Source organism: Haliotis rufescens, unplaced genomic scaffold (genome assembly GCF_023055435.1).
Source record: "Haliotis rufescens isolate VD_foot unplaced genomic scaffold, xgHalRufe1.0.p SCAF_6, whole genome shotgun sequence".
In the NCBI taxonomy this organism is placed as follows: domain Eukaryota; kingdom Metazoa; phylum Mollusca; class Gastropoda; order Lepetellida; family Haliotidae; genus Haliotis; species Haliotis rufescens.
Window position 1 is genome coordinate 42,771,201 of NW_025964334.1, and position 21,169 is coordinate 42,792,369.

The 21,169-nt window shown below is 39.7% G+C and overlaps 1 protein-coding gene across 5 annotated transcripts in view; it reads left to right on the forward strand.

The window, feature by feature from the left end:
* LOC124114626 (CWF19-like protein 1) overlaps positions 1-21,169 on the forward strand; it is a 329,927-nt gene that overhangs the window by 72,784 nt on the left and 235,974 nt on the right. For all 5 annotated transcript variants that reach the window (XR_007218701.1, XM_048385574.1, XM_048385573.1 and 2 more), the window contains exon 3: positions 17,262-17,337. Coding sequence is in view for 4 of the 5 variants with exons in the window: in XM_048385574.1 (XP_048241531.1) it covers positions 17,262-17,337 (76 nt within the window). In the remaining variant the exon portion in view is untranslated. The remainder of the gene's footprint in view (positions 1-17,261; positions 17,338-21,169) is intronic.

Genomic DNA, 21,169 nt, shown 5'->3' on the forward strand with positions numbered 1-21,169 from the left:
CTACTAATGCACACGCACAAGTACCACCGCATATTGAGGCTAAAAATCAACAACATATCGATGAAAAAACAGCGCTTGTATTAGGTGGAGTCTCGGTTGGTTTACTCATGATTTGGTTAAATAGTTCTTAGCGAATACGTACAACAGCCCTGCAATTGCCACGATCAGCCCCCACAAGTTTTGACTAAGCCAAGTGGTGGTCTTAGCTAATAAATTCAATAGCCAGGAAACTATACTCCCTATTATACCAGGAAGTGCGGCCGCGGCTTTCTCAGCGAGCTTTCCCAGTGCTGAACCTAATGCTTTTAAATGTTTTTTTATCCACTCTTTTATACCGTTTTTATCGCTGGGTGGTGTACCTCCACCTGTACCACCACCTGTTAACGAGAGAGTCAAAGTCGATATAATAAATCCCAACGCGGTTAAAATACTGGCAATTGTTATTCCCTGTTCTCTGAACAATGTTTTAATTTTATCGGCCAGTGTAGTGTCATCGTTGAGGACTTGATCGATAGTTTCTCGAATACGACTGATTTGCGAACGAAGTGCCTTTCTATTACTGGAAGCAGCTTCGAGGCGGGCCGATCTTTCGTCTTCTAAGTTACGCAATCTTTCCGCTACGCGGCGTCTACTGAACTCATCGCCCGCCTGTTCGAGTTTTGTTTTCTCTTGAGCTATATGCTTGTCGATTTCGGATATCTTGGCTATATTATTGATGAGTTCTCCCCGCATTGTTCGCATTGCCTTGTCAAGACCTCGTAATTCCCTAATACTGAACTCAGAGGATGGTACCTGTAACGTGGAATTATCGTAATAGGTATCTAAGATTTCTCCGAGTCCGTCCGAGGCCACCATCGAAGCAGCTTCCAAATCATCTGTATTAACGAGTTCAGTACGCACGGTTCGAAGAACCTTAGTAGTCTTCGCGGAAAGTCGTCGGTAGTCCACAAAACCTAATTTATCACGAACAGTGCTGATGCCGTGTTTAGCAGCTATCGTAGACAAGGCTAGGGGCTTACGAGTACGAGAATGCATAAGATCAATATCCAGAGCGCCACGCAGTCGCAATATTCCTTTACTATCTATCTCAAACTTTGAATAGTCACGACCTATTGGGGTATCTTCTTTTAAGGCATCATAATAATCATTGACGGACGATTGTAAAAGTTCATCGTTAAGATTCGTGGCACCAAAGTTGGTTTCATCAGTACCCTCTTCGATTGGGTTATCAAAGTCATCAAAGGTACTTAGATCAAAGTCATTATGTTCAAAATTATCCATTTTTATATTAAACATAAGGTACATAATTTCAATATAAACAATGTCTTCGCAATATGGACGCAAGTTAAACCCACAACGTAGACTTCGAGATCCATTAGGGGTCAAAGCAATTCGTCAGTCTGTAACTATAACTAATAACCCTAGTACCATAGATCAGAATCAAACCCTTCTGGTTCGCTTTCCTAATCTCGGCGCACACGATGTGTTAGTTCCGGGAACTGTCCGACTAGCATTTACGATTAGTTTGACTTCTACCGACGTTAACAGGGAGCCCGTTCAGAACATAGGTCGTGCTATCGTTAAGAAAATCGCCATTAAAATTAGCGGTAATGAGGTTTTGAGTATCGACGATAGTGATGTATACTATTGCTACATGGATCTCTGGAGAACGGATAAAGAGCGGGAAAACTTACAGTACCAAGGTATTTGTAATAAGAACACATTGAGACTGCGCGTGGGTGCTGAAAATGGTGTTGATACCAACGAAAAAGATAAGGCTGTTGCCGACGCATTAGGTAACAGATTCTATATTCCCCTAGACTTTGAATTACTAGATTCCCACATGCCCTTTTATCAAGCATCCCTAGGTGATAGGTTAGAATACGAACTCACTTTTAATGATTATGGTAGAGTAATCAGATCTGTTAATGAAGATGCTAGATATTCCATTGATAATATCTCTCTGGAGTACGATATGATAACGGATCCCGAATTAGCTAGACAAATTCGTAATCAGTATTCGGGAAGTTTAGCTATTTTGTACGATCGCGTGCTGCGACACCGAAAGATCACGAGGGATAAAAAAGATACGATGTGGAATATCAATCTAAACGTCCCCACGAGGTCGTTGAAGGGTATTTTAATGTTGTTCGAGGACCCCTCCGATGTGTTTAAAAGAAATACCGAGAAGTTCTACAATCCTAAGATTACAAAAGTAGAATTGACTATCGAGGGAGTTCCTAATCAACTATATAGCCAAGGAATGCTAGCGTATCACCAGTGGGATGAGATTAAAAAACTTCCTTCTATAAAACGTTCTCCCGAAGTTAACGCGGTCGTGAAAGATCTGTCTCTCGGGAGTGTATCGATGGGTGAATACCTCACCACGAAGTACGCGCTATGGCTAGACATGCGAACAACGGATGATGACCAACTACACGGTAGTGGGAGGAGAATAGAAAATGCTAGCGAGGGTGCCACCATACAGATAACAAAGCTTCAGGAATCAGCTGGTAAATTAAACATATATTTGTACGTGATTATGGATGCGCAACTTAATATACAGAATGGGAGATTCGTGCAAGCAATCTATTGATAATCTTTTACCTAAAGATCCACACTGCGCTATCATATGTGGGCAAACGGGCTGTGGAAAAACAGCCTTTATTCTAGATATTTTAGAAAGTCATTATCAGGACGTTTTCAATCATATCATTATTCTATGCCCGACTATAAGCGTTAATAAAACATACCTATCGAGAGATTGGGTAATGAATGACAATGGGGTACACAGAGTCGATCCAGGCGATCGTTTACAAGACTGCCTCCGAGTATGTCACGAAAAATACAAAGGAGAATCTACCCTTTTCGTAATAGATGACTGCAGCGCGAGTAAAGAACTCACAAAAAAGAAAGATATGCTTTCGTATTTAGCATTCTCCGGTCGGCATACTCAACATAGCGTTTGGGTACTTACTCAAAAATACAACTCTGTACTGAAAGATCTCAGAGAGCAGACCAAATGGGTAGCGCTTTTTCATTGCAAAGACCGAGATTCATTCGAGGAATGTCTACGCGAAAATGATGTCATTTATACCAAGGGCGAACGAGATAAAGTCAGAAAAGTGTTAGCGGCAACGAAGCACTGTAAACTCGTATTAAAAACCGATCAACCAGCTGCTTATACAATTGCTTAGCAAAATGTAGCAAAATGTAGCAAAATTATAGCAAATGTAGCAAATTGAACATTAGCGGTTAATATTACATAAAATGTGGTTCGAAATCCTCATTCTTTCGCAACAGTTCATTATTACGGGTTGTATTGGATATGTCATATTACATTATGTTAAACTTAAATATCTCCTTAGGTATTACATTATGGAATGCGACGAACTCATCGAACAAATGCTCAAAGAATCTGATGCAGATCAAAAAACACATCAACATGCTGAAGTAGTTACAGATAAACATAGAGAAAGACTCGCGGCTTTGGTAGCCGGTGGAAAATGTTCCCAATATTTGGGAGAAAATTATACCATCGTAAAAATTGATAACATGACAGACGAAGAAATTAAAAAACTGTACGCTCGTTACGAGTCTAGATTGGGAGCTACCATGACTAAAACGATAGGGTCTTCTATATTACAACTATACACAACCATAGCTAGTACATTTCTCCCCATCCCAGCAGAACATCGCATGTATTTATGCGAATCTCTAGAGAAAGACCCATTCATCGAACACGCTATAAGCGCAGTGAGCTGTGAGTTTTATCATGGATATGGAATGTTCTTAGCTCCATTCACCACAGCTTTAATAACAGCTAGGTATTGTCAATTTAAACATACATGCCCACTTAATAATATAAATGGAGACACAATCACAACAGGTGACACCACAGATTGTGAACGAGGAACAACAGATTGTGGAAACGCAACAACAAGTGAATGAGAAAACACAACATTTGAATACAAAAAAACAACCCAGAGTGACAAAGAATCCTTTGAAAATAGCCGCAGGAAGAAAGGGAGGGCTTGCGCGCAAAGCGAAATTAATAAATAATTCAAATCCGATTAAAACATGGGCACTAGTAGGAGTTGTTGGTATAGCGGTTGTATGGTTCTTTTATAAGTCCGGAGAAGAGAAAACGTCACCCCCGCCGCAACAATTAGAGGTTAGTCCTCATATAATGCTATAAGAAGCATGACTACTCCAGCTACAGACGGTAAAATGTTGGTAAACGCGACGTATCATTCAGCGGTGGTCACCGGCTTGGCCATTGGATATGCCCGTATGGCTAAAATGATTACTAAAGCCACACCTCCCAAGCTAGATTTTAATGGATATGACATTGGTATGGCCATTCTGGATATTGGATTAGCTATGGCAACAAAGGATATGTTAATCAAACAAGGGCTTATCCCGGAAGACATAATGAAGTAATTAAACATTTGAATATTTTATATTATTATACATATGGCATCAATTGCGATGATGGTCGGTGGAGCTGTTGTTAATGCTCTAGCTTTTTCGGGGAGTAATTTTTTATTTTCTAGTATGAGGGAATCAAACGCTAAAGAAGTTGAAGAGGAGCGTAAACGACATAACGAAGCTTTAGAGCAATACCAAGCAGCTCAGTTACAATATACACAGCAGAGAATGAAGAGATTAGACTTTATTCATGAACAACTGATAAAGGAAGGACATTCAATTCAAACGTTTAAGGATGTTGAATCTGCCATGCACGAATACTTCCTCGTTTATGGGAAAAAACTAGACCCAATACCTAGACCAACAATGAGTCAGTTTTATACACCGTCAGAGGCTCAGAAAGACCGCGAGGTCACATTTGTGATTATGGGGTTGACTGCTGTATTGATTTTCAGCTATACCATGCATTTAGACAAATGATATGATATGTGTATAATCATGAATCTATGCAAATATACACTCATGGGGAAATCGATTCAATGTCAGAAGCCATCGGTGGGTGTTTACTGTGGCACTCACGCTTATAACATCAGAAAGGGGTTTAAAAATTACGTTTGTTCTGTATGTGGGATTGGAGTCAAATGTAGTTACAGTTTATGTAATAGTCACGGTGCTGATAAGGTCAGGAAGCAGATTATTTATGCTAGGAAGAGAGATTACATCAATGAGAGGAATAGGTTGGGGAGAATACGTATAACCATTTAGACAAATGAATCATTTTGTATATTCAACCACAATGGTTTTTGTCAGAAAGTTGAAGGCTATGGCAAAGCAACGTGGTCTACGTGGATATTCTCGAATGAGAAAAGCTGAATTGTTTACCTTACTCGGTTTGGAATACAACAAACCTCAGACTGTTAGAGAACTCAAAGTTCGAGCGAGAAACAGTGGGTTGAGAGGTTATTCTCGAATGAGAAGAGATGAATTGATCGCTTTACTGGAACAAAAAGAATTAATATTTGTACCCACATCCACCGGCGTTGGTAAATATCTAAGAGGTTGGAAGATGGATATTAATTCCAACATGGATGTTAACGATATTAAACCCATCATATCGAGTAAAATTAACGAGGAATTAGATGATTTACATAGTATAAAATACCAGCTGACGATTAAAATGACATTGAGTAAAAGTAACACAGACGATAGCACCGAATATACCGAACCATATTTCCGTAGCAATCAAGAAGTTTTAACCGAATCCGATGCTATAAACACATCATTAGATACATCAATTCAGAGAATACAGGAAACTTTAGAACGCTGGACTAATAGAGGTTCGGGTTGGGGAGTGGATAAAATCGATAGTTTATATTTAGATATAGCAAATTATATGCCCTTCAAAGGTGGATCTTATATAGATTTACCCCCGTATTATAAGAAGAAAAAAGCCATAATTAACGTAAAAAATAAATCCGATGACTGTTTAAGAATGATGATAAGATCTGCATTGTTCCCCGTAGACAAGCATCCAGATAGACCTTCTAGCTATCCCAAAAATGATGGACTCAACTTCGATGGTATAGACGAACCTACACCAATATCACAAATTGATAAGGTGGAAAAGCAAAATAATTTAGCTATAAATGTTTTCGGACATTCTTCTGAAGGAATTGTTGTACACAGGATAAGCTCCGCTCTGGAAAATATTCCCAGAATCAATTCATTTCTGATCGAAAAAGATGGTAAATATCATTATACGTGGATAAAGAGTTTAAACAGGCTACTATACGATCAAACAAAACATAAAGAAAAGAAATATTTCTGTGAAAGATGCCTACATGGGTACAGCAGACAAGATCTATTAGAAGCGCATAAAGAAGACTGTAGAGGTGTTGGACAGAATGCTATCAGGATCGATATGCCTAAAGAGGGGAAAAATATATTAAAATTTGAACATTATTGTAATCAAATGCCAGTACCGTACGTAATTTACGCCGACTTCGAAGCGCTTATCAAACCCATAGAAAATACTGAACACAATAATCAAGATAGTAGTTTTACATACAAAACTCAAGAACATATTCCTTGTGGGTTTGGATATATAGTTGTAAGGTATGATGGGAAAACAAACACTCCTGTGATTTACAGAGGTCCCGATGCAGCGGGAAAGTTCCTAGAATATCTACAAAATGAAGAGAGAATAATCAGGGAAAAATTATCGTGTAAGATGCCCATGCGTATGACGAGGGATGATTGGAGTACCCATAAGAAGTCAACGAGTTGTCACGTTTGTAATAAACCCCTGGATGGGGATTCCGTAAGAGATCATTGTCACGTCACGGGTAATTATCGGGGAGCCGCTCATAACGAGTGTAACTTGAAACTAAAAATGAACTCTCAAACAATACCCATCCCCGTTGTGTTTCATAACCTTAGGGGATACGATTCACATCTCATTATGCAAGCTATCTCGAAGACCGACGGCGGTTTAACATGCATTCCTAATAATATGGAAAAATACATATCGTTCTCGTGTAATGGGCTTAGATTCATAGACTCCGTACAATTTCTGTTATCTTCCTTGGACAATTTAGCTAATGCGAACAATCCCGATGACTTCACGATAACAAATAAATATACCGATAGGATAACTCGTCATTTGTTGCTGAGAAAAGGTGTATATCCTTACGAATATATGGATGATTGGTCTAGATTCGAAGAAACTGAATTACCACCCCTCGAATCATTCTATAGTAACTTAACAGAATCTAGAATAACAGATGCTGATTATGAACACGCTCTGACGGTCTGGGATAAATTAGGTTGTAAGAATTTAGGCGATTATCACGATCTGTACTTAAAAACTGATGTACTGTTACTAGCCGATATATTCGAGATATTTAGAAAGACATGTTTCAAACAATACGGCTTGGACCCGGCATGGTACTATTCCAGTCCAGGACTATCGTGGGATGCATTGTTGAAGAAGACCGGCGTAGAACTAAAACTACTCACAGATTACGATATGCACTTGTTTATTGAGAAAGGATTAAGAGGTGGTATATCGATGACAGCTAAAAGGTATTCTAAGGCTAATAATAAATTAGTGGAAGGATACGATCCCAGTAAACCCAACACACACATATTATATCTCGACGCCAACAATTTGTACGGATGGGCTATGAGTCAACCTTTACCCATGGGTGGTTTTGAATGGGTCGATGATATCCATAATATCGAAGCGAATAAAGGGTACATACTAGAAGTTGACTTGGAATATCCAAGTTCGTTACATAAAGATCATAACAGTTATCCGCTAGCTCCCGAAAGATTAATGGTTAATAAAGATTGGATGTCGGAATATCAACGCTCCTTGATGGGTAATAGTAGGTTAGCTAACGTAGAAAAACTCATACCAAATTTGATGGATAAAACAAAATATATAGTTCACTACAGAAATCTCCAGTTGTATCTATCGTTAGGTATGAAACTTAAGAAAATACACAGAGTTCTAAAGTTTGATCAAAGCCCTTGGATGGAGCCCTATATAAGGTTGAACACAGATTTAAGAAAGATAGCTACCAGCGATTTCGAAAAGGATCTGTATAAGCTCATGAATAACTCGGTATTTGGTAAAACTATGGAGAATCTAAGGAAGCGTGTTGATGTTAAATTAGTCAGATCTAATGAGGAAGAAAGACTCAGGAAACTTATAGCCAGCCCGGCTTTTAACAGAAGCAAGATATTCGATAACGACTTAGCCGCGTTGCATATGCAGAAGAGTAATATAAAATTTAACAGACCGGTGTACGTTGGTATGAGTATTCTGGACTTGTCAAAACACTTAATGTATGACTTTTATTACAACGAACTTAAGAAGCAATACAGCGATAGATGCGAGGTGTTATATACCGACACAGATTCTTTGTTGTTGGAAATACAAACCGAGGATGTGTATAAAGATATGGCAGAAAAAATAGATATGTACGACACGAGCGATTACCCAAAAGATAATCCACTGCACAGCGTTGTAAATAAAAAGGTGTTAGGTAAGATGAAGGATGAATGTGCTGGGACCCCTATAGTGGAGTATGTGGGATTAAGACCTAAGATGTATTCTATAAAGAAGTCTGATAATGGAGAGATAAGAAAAGCTAAGGGTGTTAAGAAGTATGTTGTAAAAAAGCATATCAAACACGAACAGTATAAAGAATCATTATTTAACGGTAGAAAGTTCAAACATGAGATGAACTCTTTAAGAAGTTACAATCATAGGATATATGGATTAAGAATGAACAAGACATCATTATCCCCCTTAGATACAAAGAGATGGATTGATAATGATGGTGTAAATACCTATGCTTATGGTTATGGTGGTAATACTGTACCGTCGGGAACTATGAACAACTCTTCTCGTACAAATGCCCTACCCGGTCCATCTTGAAGATAATAAAGAATAGGCTCTCCTTCTTTCATAACCAATCGACTAATGTTATACATCTTAATGGACCATATGGGATCGGTTGCGCGACGTAGGCCTCCTTCGAGTTCACCGGGCTGGTATAAATATCTTACCCTTACTCTATCCGGAAGTTTTCGTTCTTTACCTCTCCTCGGTGCTGAAGATTTGGAAGTCACGGATTTCATTTTAATAGCATCGGATGGTTTCTTCCCTATTAATCTCGTTACTTCATTATTCAGCGCTGATACAACGGCTGATAATCGTGTCACCCATTCGGTTGATCTCAATCGCTCGGATTTCATTTCGATCCCATACTGATAGCCAAACAAATGTTCAGCTAATGTCCTGTTAAATCTTTCGACGATAGCTTGACTGCGGTGGGCCTCTCTTTCACCACGGACGATTTTGACATCGTTCTTTGTTAACAGTTTAGTTACCGATCCCATAAACTCGCGACCGGGATCTACTTGAAATAGCTTAGGCCATTTTAGCGGTCCGCGTTTATATATGCGACTCAGTGCATTAGCTACCTCTGTTGATTCTTTCGATGTTAATGGCTCAGCCTCTTTGTATCGACTAGCCACATCCACTACTGTTAAAGCGTATTTATACGTTTTGCGTTTTACCTTATCGTGGGGAAGAAACAAGAGGTCAGCCTGATGAACTTCATTCGTTGTAAAAATATCAAACTTCTTCCTCGGTATATAACGCGGTGCCGGTAAATATATTTGCCACATCGCTTGTTTCTTTAACCAATCCTTGGCCACATCTTTAGATACCTTAGCCGCGGTGGCTAATTTTTTTATTGCTCCTACACCTTTCCAATATCCTTGTGGGCTATAGTAAATTTTATCCATTATTAATTAATATTGATATTTCGTTTAATACAAATCCAGCTCCAGTGGAAGTGAGCCAGAACCCTTATTACCTATAAAAATTTATATCATTGGCCCCAGGTGGTGGTGAACTGGAGCCAATTTAACTTAATCTCATGACTATCATTAAATCACATAATTCATTTTGACATAAAAAATTCCATCTGTAGTAGCAGTATAGGTATATAAATCCAGCTACAGTGGAAGTGGTCCAGAACCCCCATTACCTATACTACTTAATTGAATTGCACTGTAAGCCTTTCATGACCAAACAGGTATTAATTCTGTCTGTGGAATGGTATATGTGTACATGATATTGAGGAAATGGGTATTTAACCAGTGTGATGATGTTTGATGTGGTGTACCTTTCTTAGTACAGTACAAATTCTGGTACTTTTTGGGGTTGATTCCCATCTGGGATTCGAACCCACACTATCAGAGTGAGGCTCCTAATCGCCAGCACACAAAGTCAGCGATCTAAACCACTCCGCCACCAAGGCTTCCACTAATATGAAAGTCTGACAACTGGTAGTCTAGATCATGTACTTTGTGTACCCCTCTGACACGTGTAGACTGGCACTGCTCCCATGACCTAAAAGCTATGAACTCACAGTGGCATTTAGAAAGTGGTTAAATGTAACAAATGTTTTATTTGTCAGAGGGGTACACAAAGTAGGCCAGCACACAAAGTCAACGATCTAACCCACTCAGCCAATAAATTCTTACATGGGAAGATGAAGGGGTTACAGATTGGCTCTTCACTCTGTACTTCAATATGACAGACTCTCAGTCGGAAACCATCCCATTCTAAACGGACTAATAAGATCCTTCTACTAGAAGATGAATCTATCTGTTGTGCTATCGGCACTTTTAACGGAACCTCATGAGCCCATGGCTAAGGCTACCTTACTCCAAAAATCAAGGAAAGCCTCCTTCCTCCTAGCCATGGCGACAGCAGCATGAGTTTCAGAACTCCATGCCTTGGACTGTTCTAGTCACCAATGATCCAACACCAGCATGCATCAGATTGCATCCTTGATTATCCTGTTTACTATGTGTAGGATGGATTAGGAGCACCTTGAGTATGAACTCCCTCCAGTGACCGGAAGTGACGTCAGAACCGGAAGCTATAGAACTGGAAGTGATATCATCACCGGAAGTGAGATCATAACAGGAAGTGACGTCAGCACCGAAAATAGCAGTATTAGGTCCATCTAATCAGGACTACATTCTCATTCAAATGCTTTACATGTTTTCCAGTTTCATCCAATAAAGCTTGTAGGCATCCAGTGGTTGACTCCACCATAGGCTGTATCATAGCTAGGTTCAGGTTGTCCTTTTGAAAGACGGTGACAAGTATTTCCATGAACGGCAGAACAACATGTACATAGTCGCAACAAAAGAAAATATTTTTGATTTTTGTGAGAGATTCACTGACACCGTGGGCTGGGCTGCCCTGCCCTCTTCCTCAATTTCAATGACTAAAGCTGACATGTTCAATCTAGTAACAACTCAAATCAGCGACAACCACCTTACAGTACAGGGCTGTTTGACACTGGAGAATTCTGTGTTGTCTGAAAACTGTAGAAAGTTCTTTTAATCTGTCATACCGTGTCGCAGAATACTGGTACAGTTTATACACATCATTGACTGTTGTAGGGCAATCAGATATGCACTTTGATAGTTTAGCTGCATCCTGTGACACCAGGGCAACACTATGTGCAATGCACTGTACATGCACTAAGCACAAACAGTCTCACACCAACACCACTCCTGATGCCGGTCATGACACTCACCCTGTCTGATCCCAAACCAGTTATTTTGGTCATTGGCATACCCCATTCCTCCATCACCCCTCTGATCTTCGCAGGTAGTATTTCTGCCGTTCCCCCATGAATTGAAAGAATAAGTTAACCAAGAAATCTGTATGTGAAAGAATTTAGTGTGAAACAAACAATCGACAAATGGTATTCAACATTTATATTATAAAATGAACTAGGTTTACAAATCAATACAAATTACTGAACAGCAAGTACAATGGCAGTACACAATAGAATGGTAGTACAATATTCAATGACACTATATTATATGTTAGCAGTGGTCATGCAGTATCGAATACAAAAACATATTGGTGCCAACAATACTCAGTGATAATAATATATTCACGTAGCAGCGACAGTGGTCAAGCTTCTGAGATAGACCTAGGCTGGGAATCCGGTGTCATAAGTGATCTTCACCACTGCTTACAGAATATAGTCCTACATTCATTGTTCTAGTGGATAACTACAACTTGGGACACTCCATATCTCGTTCTCTTTGCCAGCAGTCTCACCAACAAGTTCCCTGTTTAGACCTTCTTCCTCTGCCACCATGACACAGATGGAACAAGTTTTGGCCAGTGGTGGAGAGAAAGAGAATTGGAAAATGTAGCCGTAACTATACCTGTGCTAGTAGACTTCTTACTCCACCTGAGATAGGATAAAGAGTTTAGACATGACACTATTGAAGGGGACACATCAGCATTAGGTTCAGTCCTCCTGCATGATGTTTTTTTTCTATAGGTACACACCCAGTACTCATTCAACTAATGAAGGCATTCCGACCTATGAAGGTCTGGGTTTGAATAGGTCTTCACCAACCCATGCTTGTCATAAGAGGTGACTAACAGGATTGGGTGGTCAGGCTCGCAGACTTGGTTGATGCATGTCATTGTATACCAATTGCGTGGATTGATGTTCATGATTTTAATCATGGTCCAGGCTTACTCACAGACCGCCTTCATATTAGGATATTGCTGAGCGCAGCATTAAACAAGGACAAACAAATAACAAATGAAGGCATTCCCACTGGAGGATATTAGAAACCCACGCACTTTCCAAAACTGAAGTCTATCCATTGTGTTGTTGACCTAATTGGAAGCACTATATGAGACTAAATCTACTTTAATGTATACTTTGAGGAAGACAGCCATGGCTACTGCTGCCAGTGTCAAATTTACAAAATTCTCCTCACTCACTGTAACTCAAAGATCGTTTCCAGCAACTACAACCTTCCAAGGTAATTTAGCCTTTTGATCATTTGTTGGCCAGGGTAGGATAGATCCAGGTTAACTGCTGGACTCAAATTATTAGATGTCAAGGTGTTCTGTGGTTCAATCATATAATGTCAAAATTGCTTATTTATTGCATCACAGGGTAATTGATGTGTCAGTCGGACAGGGACAGTAGCCAATATGGTTCCAACTGAAATCTGTTTCTTATACAGTGGCGAAGCAACATATATGAAAACAACAATTGTTTTTACTTGCCTTTTGTGGCAATCCTTCGGTCTGCCTTCGGTTTGTCAAAGGGAAGCTGCTCTAATCCTAGTCTATGAAACGTCACGGTTACGTTCAGACGTTGTTGACAGTCCTGTCCTGTTATAACGTTAAGAAGTGCAGTCAGATGTACACACAGCGACAAAATGTAAAAAGGTAACAATTCAAACATATTTCGGCCGAATCCAACTATTTTAATTTGTGGAAAAGGTTTCAAGCCTCGGAGGTCTACAAGCACAGATATGGCTACTGATCCCGCTTGGCTAGGCCGAGTGCCCTCGCAAAATTGTTGCCAAAACTTATAAAATGCCTTAGCTTCGTCACAGTTAGACACTGATTTTCAGTATATTAGACTGTTCTTTTAATTATCCCCCGTCCATCACGTTTCCGGAGCATAACTCATAAACCGATCAATATTTTTTCATCAAACTTTGAAAGTCTGTCAGGTACATGCTGAACTGGTGCCTTTTGCTATTTAGAAATTTTAGAAAAATATTTTTTTTATGTTTCCATGGCAACAAGATGGACTTAGGTTCTGTGAGGGTAGGGTTTCTTTTCCGGAGCATAACTCATAAACCGTTCAATATTTTTTCATCAAACTTTGAAAGTCTGTCAGGTACATGCTGAACTGGTGCCTTTTGCTATTTAGAAATTTTTGAAATTTGCATTTTTTTACGTTTCCATGGCAGCAAGATGGACTTAGTTCCAAAATCTTCTTTTTTTTACAATTTCGATGACAAATTCCACCTCGGTTAAAAAAGGTTAGGGTTTGTTTAGATTTAACTATGTCATAAATTCTGCAACAGGGGCCGGGGATATAGCCACGTTAGTGGCAAACTCTCGTAATGATAGCAATTATCCCTGTGGTTTACACAGATTCTCGATGGTTAATTCTGACTCAATTGCCGAATGACAAGGGCGACGCCATGTTTGTTTATAAACACTGAAAGTAGTCCCTACTTGACCTTTTGATATTTGCATATCCGCATATAACGCCAACAGATATCGTTTTTATCTTTTGGCTTTATCCTCCCAAGAAACCTACCCATTGTATGATAAAGCTTGATATGATATCAAATGACCGAAAGTAACATCATTGGAACTGTCAATATAATGGTACTTTCAGAGGAAGAATCAGGTATTGTGCATTTTCCTTATTCTTTCTGTGTGTCATGTGTCACTGTTGTGAAGACTACTAAATATCAGATCCCACCTTTCCCTCTTGTAAATTCTGGCTATGACATAATGGAGGTAGGGTATTCAAAGGTATTATCAAACAATAAGTTATCATTGTGTATAATTCTAAGAATACTACCTTTATTACATGAGGAGTGGTCCCATCAACTTCCCCAATTTATCTGCATCTGGGAATATTGGTTATTGGAAATGTGCATGTACAGAAGCATTGGGCGAGGGATAGGGTTCCCCTAAAGACTGTGGTGAAAGGCTGGCGGTGAAGAGGATGTCTGCTGAAAGTCTAAAGAATCTTATTGTGTGATAACAGCCCAAAAACAGGATTGGTGGCTGTGATGTAATAGATGTACAGTAAACCATGGGTATAACACTAACTTTAGTTCGTTATACCCGTCGTTTGTTAAACGCATTTCGACCGTCACACATCTTTTATCAAGTCATTTGACATATTACTCGATAACTAACAAATGTGTGCATTCTGTACTGTACATGTACAGAATATAGCCACTTCAATCACTGTTTTACTATTGTTAATTAAGAGTGTAATTTTAGGACAAGGTGTCAGTGCTTAAAAGTAAATCACTAGCCTCCAGTTCTTTTTTGATGCTTTGAATAGCCGCGCCTGGCCACAGATGTTTTGATAAGGCAGATTCTCTGGTGACACGTGAGGAGCTCAGCTCAGGGATTAACAGTTCATTATACGCTTAAACATTATCGTTGAGTACACATGGGACCACAAGGTGAGTTCGCTAGATCCATTATTTCGTTATGAGCCCACGAGCACCCACGAGCACGGGTATGGTGCTGACAAACCTAGAAACATAATCAAGGCGAACCGGGATTCGAACCCACAATCATAGGTTTCTGGTGTGCCCAAGGGACGCAACTTTGCACAGCGAATCGCGGCGCCTTAGACGACTGTGCCACCCGTGCCCCCCTTTTGATTCCGAACATCAGTACAATGTGTGAAGCCCATTTCTGGTGTCCCTCTTATGATATTGCTGGAATATTGCTAAAAAGCATACTCACTCACTCGCTTGTAACACAATCTTAGGCGAGACCAATTTAATTGCTAGGATTATGGATCCGCCGACACAATTTTTCGCCAAATCAGAAAACAACGAAATTCTATCAATTTTTTTTTTTAATATTCTACCCGACATCCAACATCGATCGATAAGCCTTGTTGTGAGAGAATACATGTTAGGGGAAGTAACTCTAGTTTTTAACTAAAATTCCTTACTCAAATGTGTCGGCAAATTCCATTGGTCATTCCACGCAAACAAAGCCAATCGAATGCGTACTCTCAATTACAAGTGTTTCCCGCATGCGCACAGCGTGTATTGAATATGCTGGGACCATGTGTAGGACATGGGGTGTCAGTTTGGGTGTTTTAATGCCTTTTATTATCTGGTGTCTTTTAACAATGTCAGCAAAGTATTTCAGCGTAATCGTTCTGAAGGGTAGTGTGTGCTTAACAAAGCGAATCATGGAAAGTCCACTGGATGACACAGTTGGTGATTTGACGACAAAAGCCGCATCGTCAATCGCCAATGGAGATGGACTTTCTATTCAAGAGGTGCATGCAACAGAATCTAAGGCTGGTTCCTATGGGAATATTGTCGAACTTACAACACCTATGCAAGTTTTAGCAGACTTTGGACTAAATTATGTGACAGTGGTGGCAAAATCGAGAATAAACAGCGCCGATGTGCAGAAAATATCAGCGTTTGATTTTATAATAAAACTTTAATAAGTTAAAAGCTTGTTGTTGAAGTCTACCTGCTTGTGGAAAACTGCCAAAAGATACCTGTAAACCCTGGTCATCAGTAAGGAGTGTCATTAGACAAAGGGACTATAGTGCATTGCTTGCACAATGCGTGGTGGGTAATACGGAAATACTTTTGTAGCTTCTGTGGCACAAGTGAGGGATTTTTTAATATATTTTTTTATTTCCTCCTATCAGCATTCCTGCCTCCTAAAATCCGTAATACCTGCGAAAAAAAATTCTCTCAAGTACTTTTTTTTTTTAGATTCCCTCCTCCATTCAGCCACTTTACCCGAAAAAATCCGTAATCCTAGCAATTAAATTGGTCTGGCCTTAGTTTGCAAAAAATAATCTTCTTGTATGTGATTGGATGACATTGAAAGTCAAGGTCCCTCGGGAACTTATGTATACACAATATCTTGAGCATTATGAGTGAATTTGACAATGATCTCCATGATTCATGGCTGAGATTGAAGCTCAAGGTCATTAAACTGGAAGTGCTTACGAAAGTGTTTTGAGGTAGCTTCAAACTTTCACTTCATTGTCCATGTGTTTTCCAAAATCATCAGTGATGGTGTTTCATCAGAAGGGTTAATAATTTTGTTATTAAGGTATTTTAAAGGAAAAAGCTTTCCTGTTTCAAAGTTGTGCTGCGTAGGGCATGTGTCAACTGTCAGCTGATGTTTATGATACATGTTTCTGATCAAAAAGTTTGGGGGCATTCAGGAAATGGTGAGGATCGGGCTGCTTCTGTTTTAGCTTTGAATACATCCATAGTCTGATTTAAAGATTATTCTGTTGAGAGTTATGAACTGGAAAACATGAACAGATTCTAAAATAAACAACTTTTGCCAACTGTGAAACTTGTTCTGATGTATTCACTTCAAAACAGACCAAGATATCCTTTTAGCATTCTTAGATAAAGATTTAGTGTCATTACCCAAGTAACTTAGGGTTAACTTAGGGATACTAAACTATATTATGGACTACACTGTACTTCCTGGCAAGTTACTGGGGTAATGACCTTTATTGAAGCATGCTAAGAGGCAATCTTGGAAAAGGGACTGTTTTGATTTCTCTTCTGTGCTTCGAACATCATCCTGAGGCCTATATTGTGGTTACACTTTTTATGATCATTGCTATATAATTGATGTTTGAAATTATTTCTTTTTATTCTGAAGGTGCAAATGTATTGTATTCTTCTTTTTTGAGGTGTTGATGTGTGTTGGAGACTTCTTTGGTTCAAATCATGCTGCATGGGAAGATTACACTTCAGGAAGATTGAAAGGTATGAAACTTGACATGTACATGCATCCCCGAATTCGTCATACATTTTAGAATCAAATGACAAATAGTCTTTGTCACCAATACAAAGTGCCTAGATGAAATCAAGCTAAATAAATTAAAAGAATTAAAGAAATAAAAAATGAATGCTGTCCTTGGAAAACTGCACTTGTTTGAAATGTAAACCAAGCCAAATTCAGATTTTACACTGTGTAGCATTTTCTCCTATTTTGAGATATCCTTTTGTTACATACATTGGCTCTATATGATCAGAATATGCACGGGAAGAAGCGTAGGAAGAATAGGGGGAGAAAAATAGATACATTAGTATGATTTGGTAAATTCAACAGAAATTGTCAAAGTTTCCGTCCTGCATGACGCAGAAACACACACAAGGACAGGGTTATTTATCCTTGTTACAATGAAAGCCATTAAACAAATACAACAATGAATATACGATCCCTGAATCAACGAAGGTTCGCTCGTAAAATACCAAATACTTATGTCAATGAACATGCCATTATATTGACAAGGTTATAGTGTCTTGTTAGGAGATGAAATGTAAATGTAACTGCAACATGTACATATTTCCTTTAAGAGTGTAATATTCAATATTGTTATTTCATATGAATAGTTTAATAAATAGCCATTTCATTGTATTTTAATACTTAAACTGAATATATATCTTTAAGAAAGTGGATAATACTTTTTGGTTATATATGTGCACTTGTTTAGAAGCATTTGTCTTGGTCTTGGAATTGTTTTTATTATGTCGTTTGATAGACAGATGGTGATGTGTAATGTTTTGCTGGGTGCGGGTTTTCACAATCAATTCACGAATTTCAGTAAAATCTCAATATATTTTTACATTTGTATACTTATCCTACATTATTCTTTGATGCATTTACTGCTTTCCTTACGGCAAAGAAGATGGTCCTGGGTGAAAAATAAATGGTTTCCGACTCTTGTCCACTTTTTACAGGATAACTGTAGCTGTCATGTGACAGATTGTCATGTCACATCCAATACATATTACTGCTCATCACCCGAGCTAACAAAAGGAATTTCTGAAGCTATAGTAGGGTATAGTAATGCAGGATAAGAATACAAATGTAAAAAGTCTTTTGATTTTATTAATTATTTTGGTTATCCTGGATTACTCCTTAATGCATCTGTAGCAGACGGTATGGTGATGGGTGTAGCTTCAGATGTCAAAACCCCTCTAAATGACAAGTTGTCAAGGCTTCAATCCTATTTACAGATGGTACATGAGAATTGAGGATAAGCCTGTGTAAACAAATGGTTAAGCGGAACATTAGCATATGCTAGAATCTTTACATGCTGTGTTACCAAGCCAACGCTGATGAAAAGCTTGAAAAATCCTCCCACCGGGATTGTCGTAGACAGTATTGGTAAGACTGGCTCCAGACAGGCAGAGTTCATTATTTGTGTCTGGGGCATGGTTACTTGCTGGGCTACTACCAGAGGGCCAAAACTACTTACCCCTTCGTCATCTTTGACTGCCACATCACAACTATAATAGCTGGGGAAAACCTTGTCGGACCTCCGAAAACATCCTTCCATGATTACTCTAATGGAACACTTGCTGTGTAGAGCGGTGTGGTTGAGGTTACCGCTCTGATCTTGTGAGGATTGTTCACTCTCGGTGGATCAAGGCTAGCGATCTCATAAGCCTGCAGGATGACTGCTCGTAACCATCGAGATATGGTGTTGCAACTAACTTCAGTCGTGAACATACACGATATTTGAATGAATAACCGTTTCCATGAACCATGCCTTGTTTTGGAGCGGCAGATGAAAACTCACAGTGCGCATACAGGGCACAAGAGGAGTTCACCCTCATCTTCGACCCCCACAATCAGGACCGGTCAGGTTGGCCTGGTGGTTGACTTTTTGCTATAAAATCCAAGCACAAACCGAGATGTACCCCTCCCTTCATACCATGCTCAAAACAGCAATGGGTGATGTTAAGTGTATGTAACTCGCTCATCTGCGCTGCAGTGGTTTAAGCCAAGAGAAATATGGTTTTGCTGGTGAGGTCATAAAATGAGGATGCGTTAAGGGGGGGACGCACAATCCTTGAAGTACCACATTCAAATCCGACGTAGGGGAACTCAAATTGCCCGTCTGATCATCAAGCCTGAAAGAGCGTAGTAGTCCCTGTAGTTCCAAGACCTTAATCAATTTGTGATTCTCCAGAATGGCCAACACTGTACTAAGCACTACCAAATATGTTGTAATGATTCTACCTTTAGAGTGTCTTTTGGTACACAAGTTTCGAAGGTATTCAGCTAAGAATTGAGGTGGTCCCAAATAGGTGCATGTCTTGTCCAATTTAGATTCATGATAAAACTGTCTAAATGTTTATCTACTTAAGACATTATTTATGTGGTAAGAGAAGTCCTTTTATGTTCTGTTAAAAAGTGTATTTTTCCTACCATGAACCAAAATTATGTGAGATATATATTGATCAAAATACTAGTGTTGTCAAAGACATAGAACCAGCTATGACGCAAAATAAATGGTGTCAATTTTGGTGCCTGCGGGATCAATTTATGCATAAGGCACTGTATAATGGATAAGTGATTTCAAACAGTCTCGGCATCTTTGATGGGATGAATGAACCAATATTTTTCACATTTATTACTGATATACACATTACTATAAAAATATATCCTGACATTTTCAAACATACTGAGGTTAAGACCAAGCGAACATAAAGACAGTAGAGGCGGTGACAGAATGCCAAGACTGAATGCAGCTCAACGGAACAACGCCATTGGGAGATTACAAGCTGGAGCAACTCAGTAAGAAGTGGCCAGGCACTTTGGCGTATCCAGACAGACAATCTCCGTACTGTGGACCCGATACAACAACACCAACAGAGTTGACGACAGACTAAGTTCAGGAAGACCAAGGGTGACAATCCAAGCTCAGATCGATACATCCGGCTGCAACACCTCTGAGACTGCACTACCACAGCCACGTCTACAACCACACAGATCCCTGGGGTACGCAGAATATCAGATCAAACGGTACGCAACAGACTGAGGGAGGCTGGACTTTTTGCTCGAAGACCTGTTCGACGTCATGTATTTACCCCACGTCATCTGGCAGACCGTCTGCTTTGGTGCCAACAGAGGGTTAGATGGGCACGTGCAAGGTGGAGAAATGTACTGTTTACTGACGAGTCCCATTTCCTACTCACACGTGCTGATGGGCGCGCACGTGTCTACAGACATCTGGGTGAACGTTACGCCCCCCAACTGTGTGCAGCAGGTTGTCCCATTTGGCGGCGGGAGTGTCATGGTTTCGGCCGGAATTCATCACGGTGGTAGGACACCTCTCGTGCATGTGGTAGGTGCATTGACAGGTGTGTGTTACAGAGACTTGATCCTACAGCCTCACGTTCTTCCTCACGTCAACGTTCATGCGGACAGTTCCAGCAGGACAACACTCGACCGCATATTGCACGTGTTTGTCAGGACTTCTTACAGCACAACAACATCCAGACATTACCAGATTTGTCCCTGATTGAGCATCTGTAGGACGAGTTGGATCGACATGTTCGCAGAAGGAATCCCCCGCCCCAAACACTTCCGGCGCTTCTTGATCAACTTCAGCATGAATGGCAGCACATCCAACAGCATGTTATTGACAACTTGATTGCATCTATGGGTCGTCGGTGTCAAGCGGTGATTGATGCATGTGGTGGGCACAACGGATACTGACATTTTCTGTACCCCTGTGACATTAACTGTATCGTGTACGTGTCTGTCTAGGTGACACGATTAATATTCAAACAGTGTTTCAAT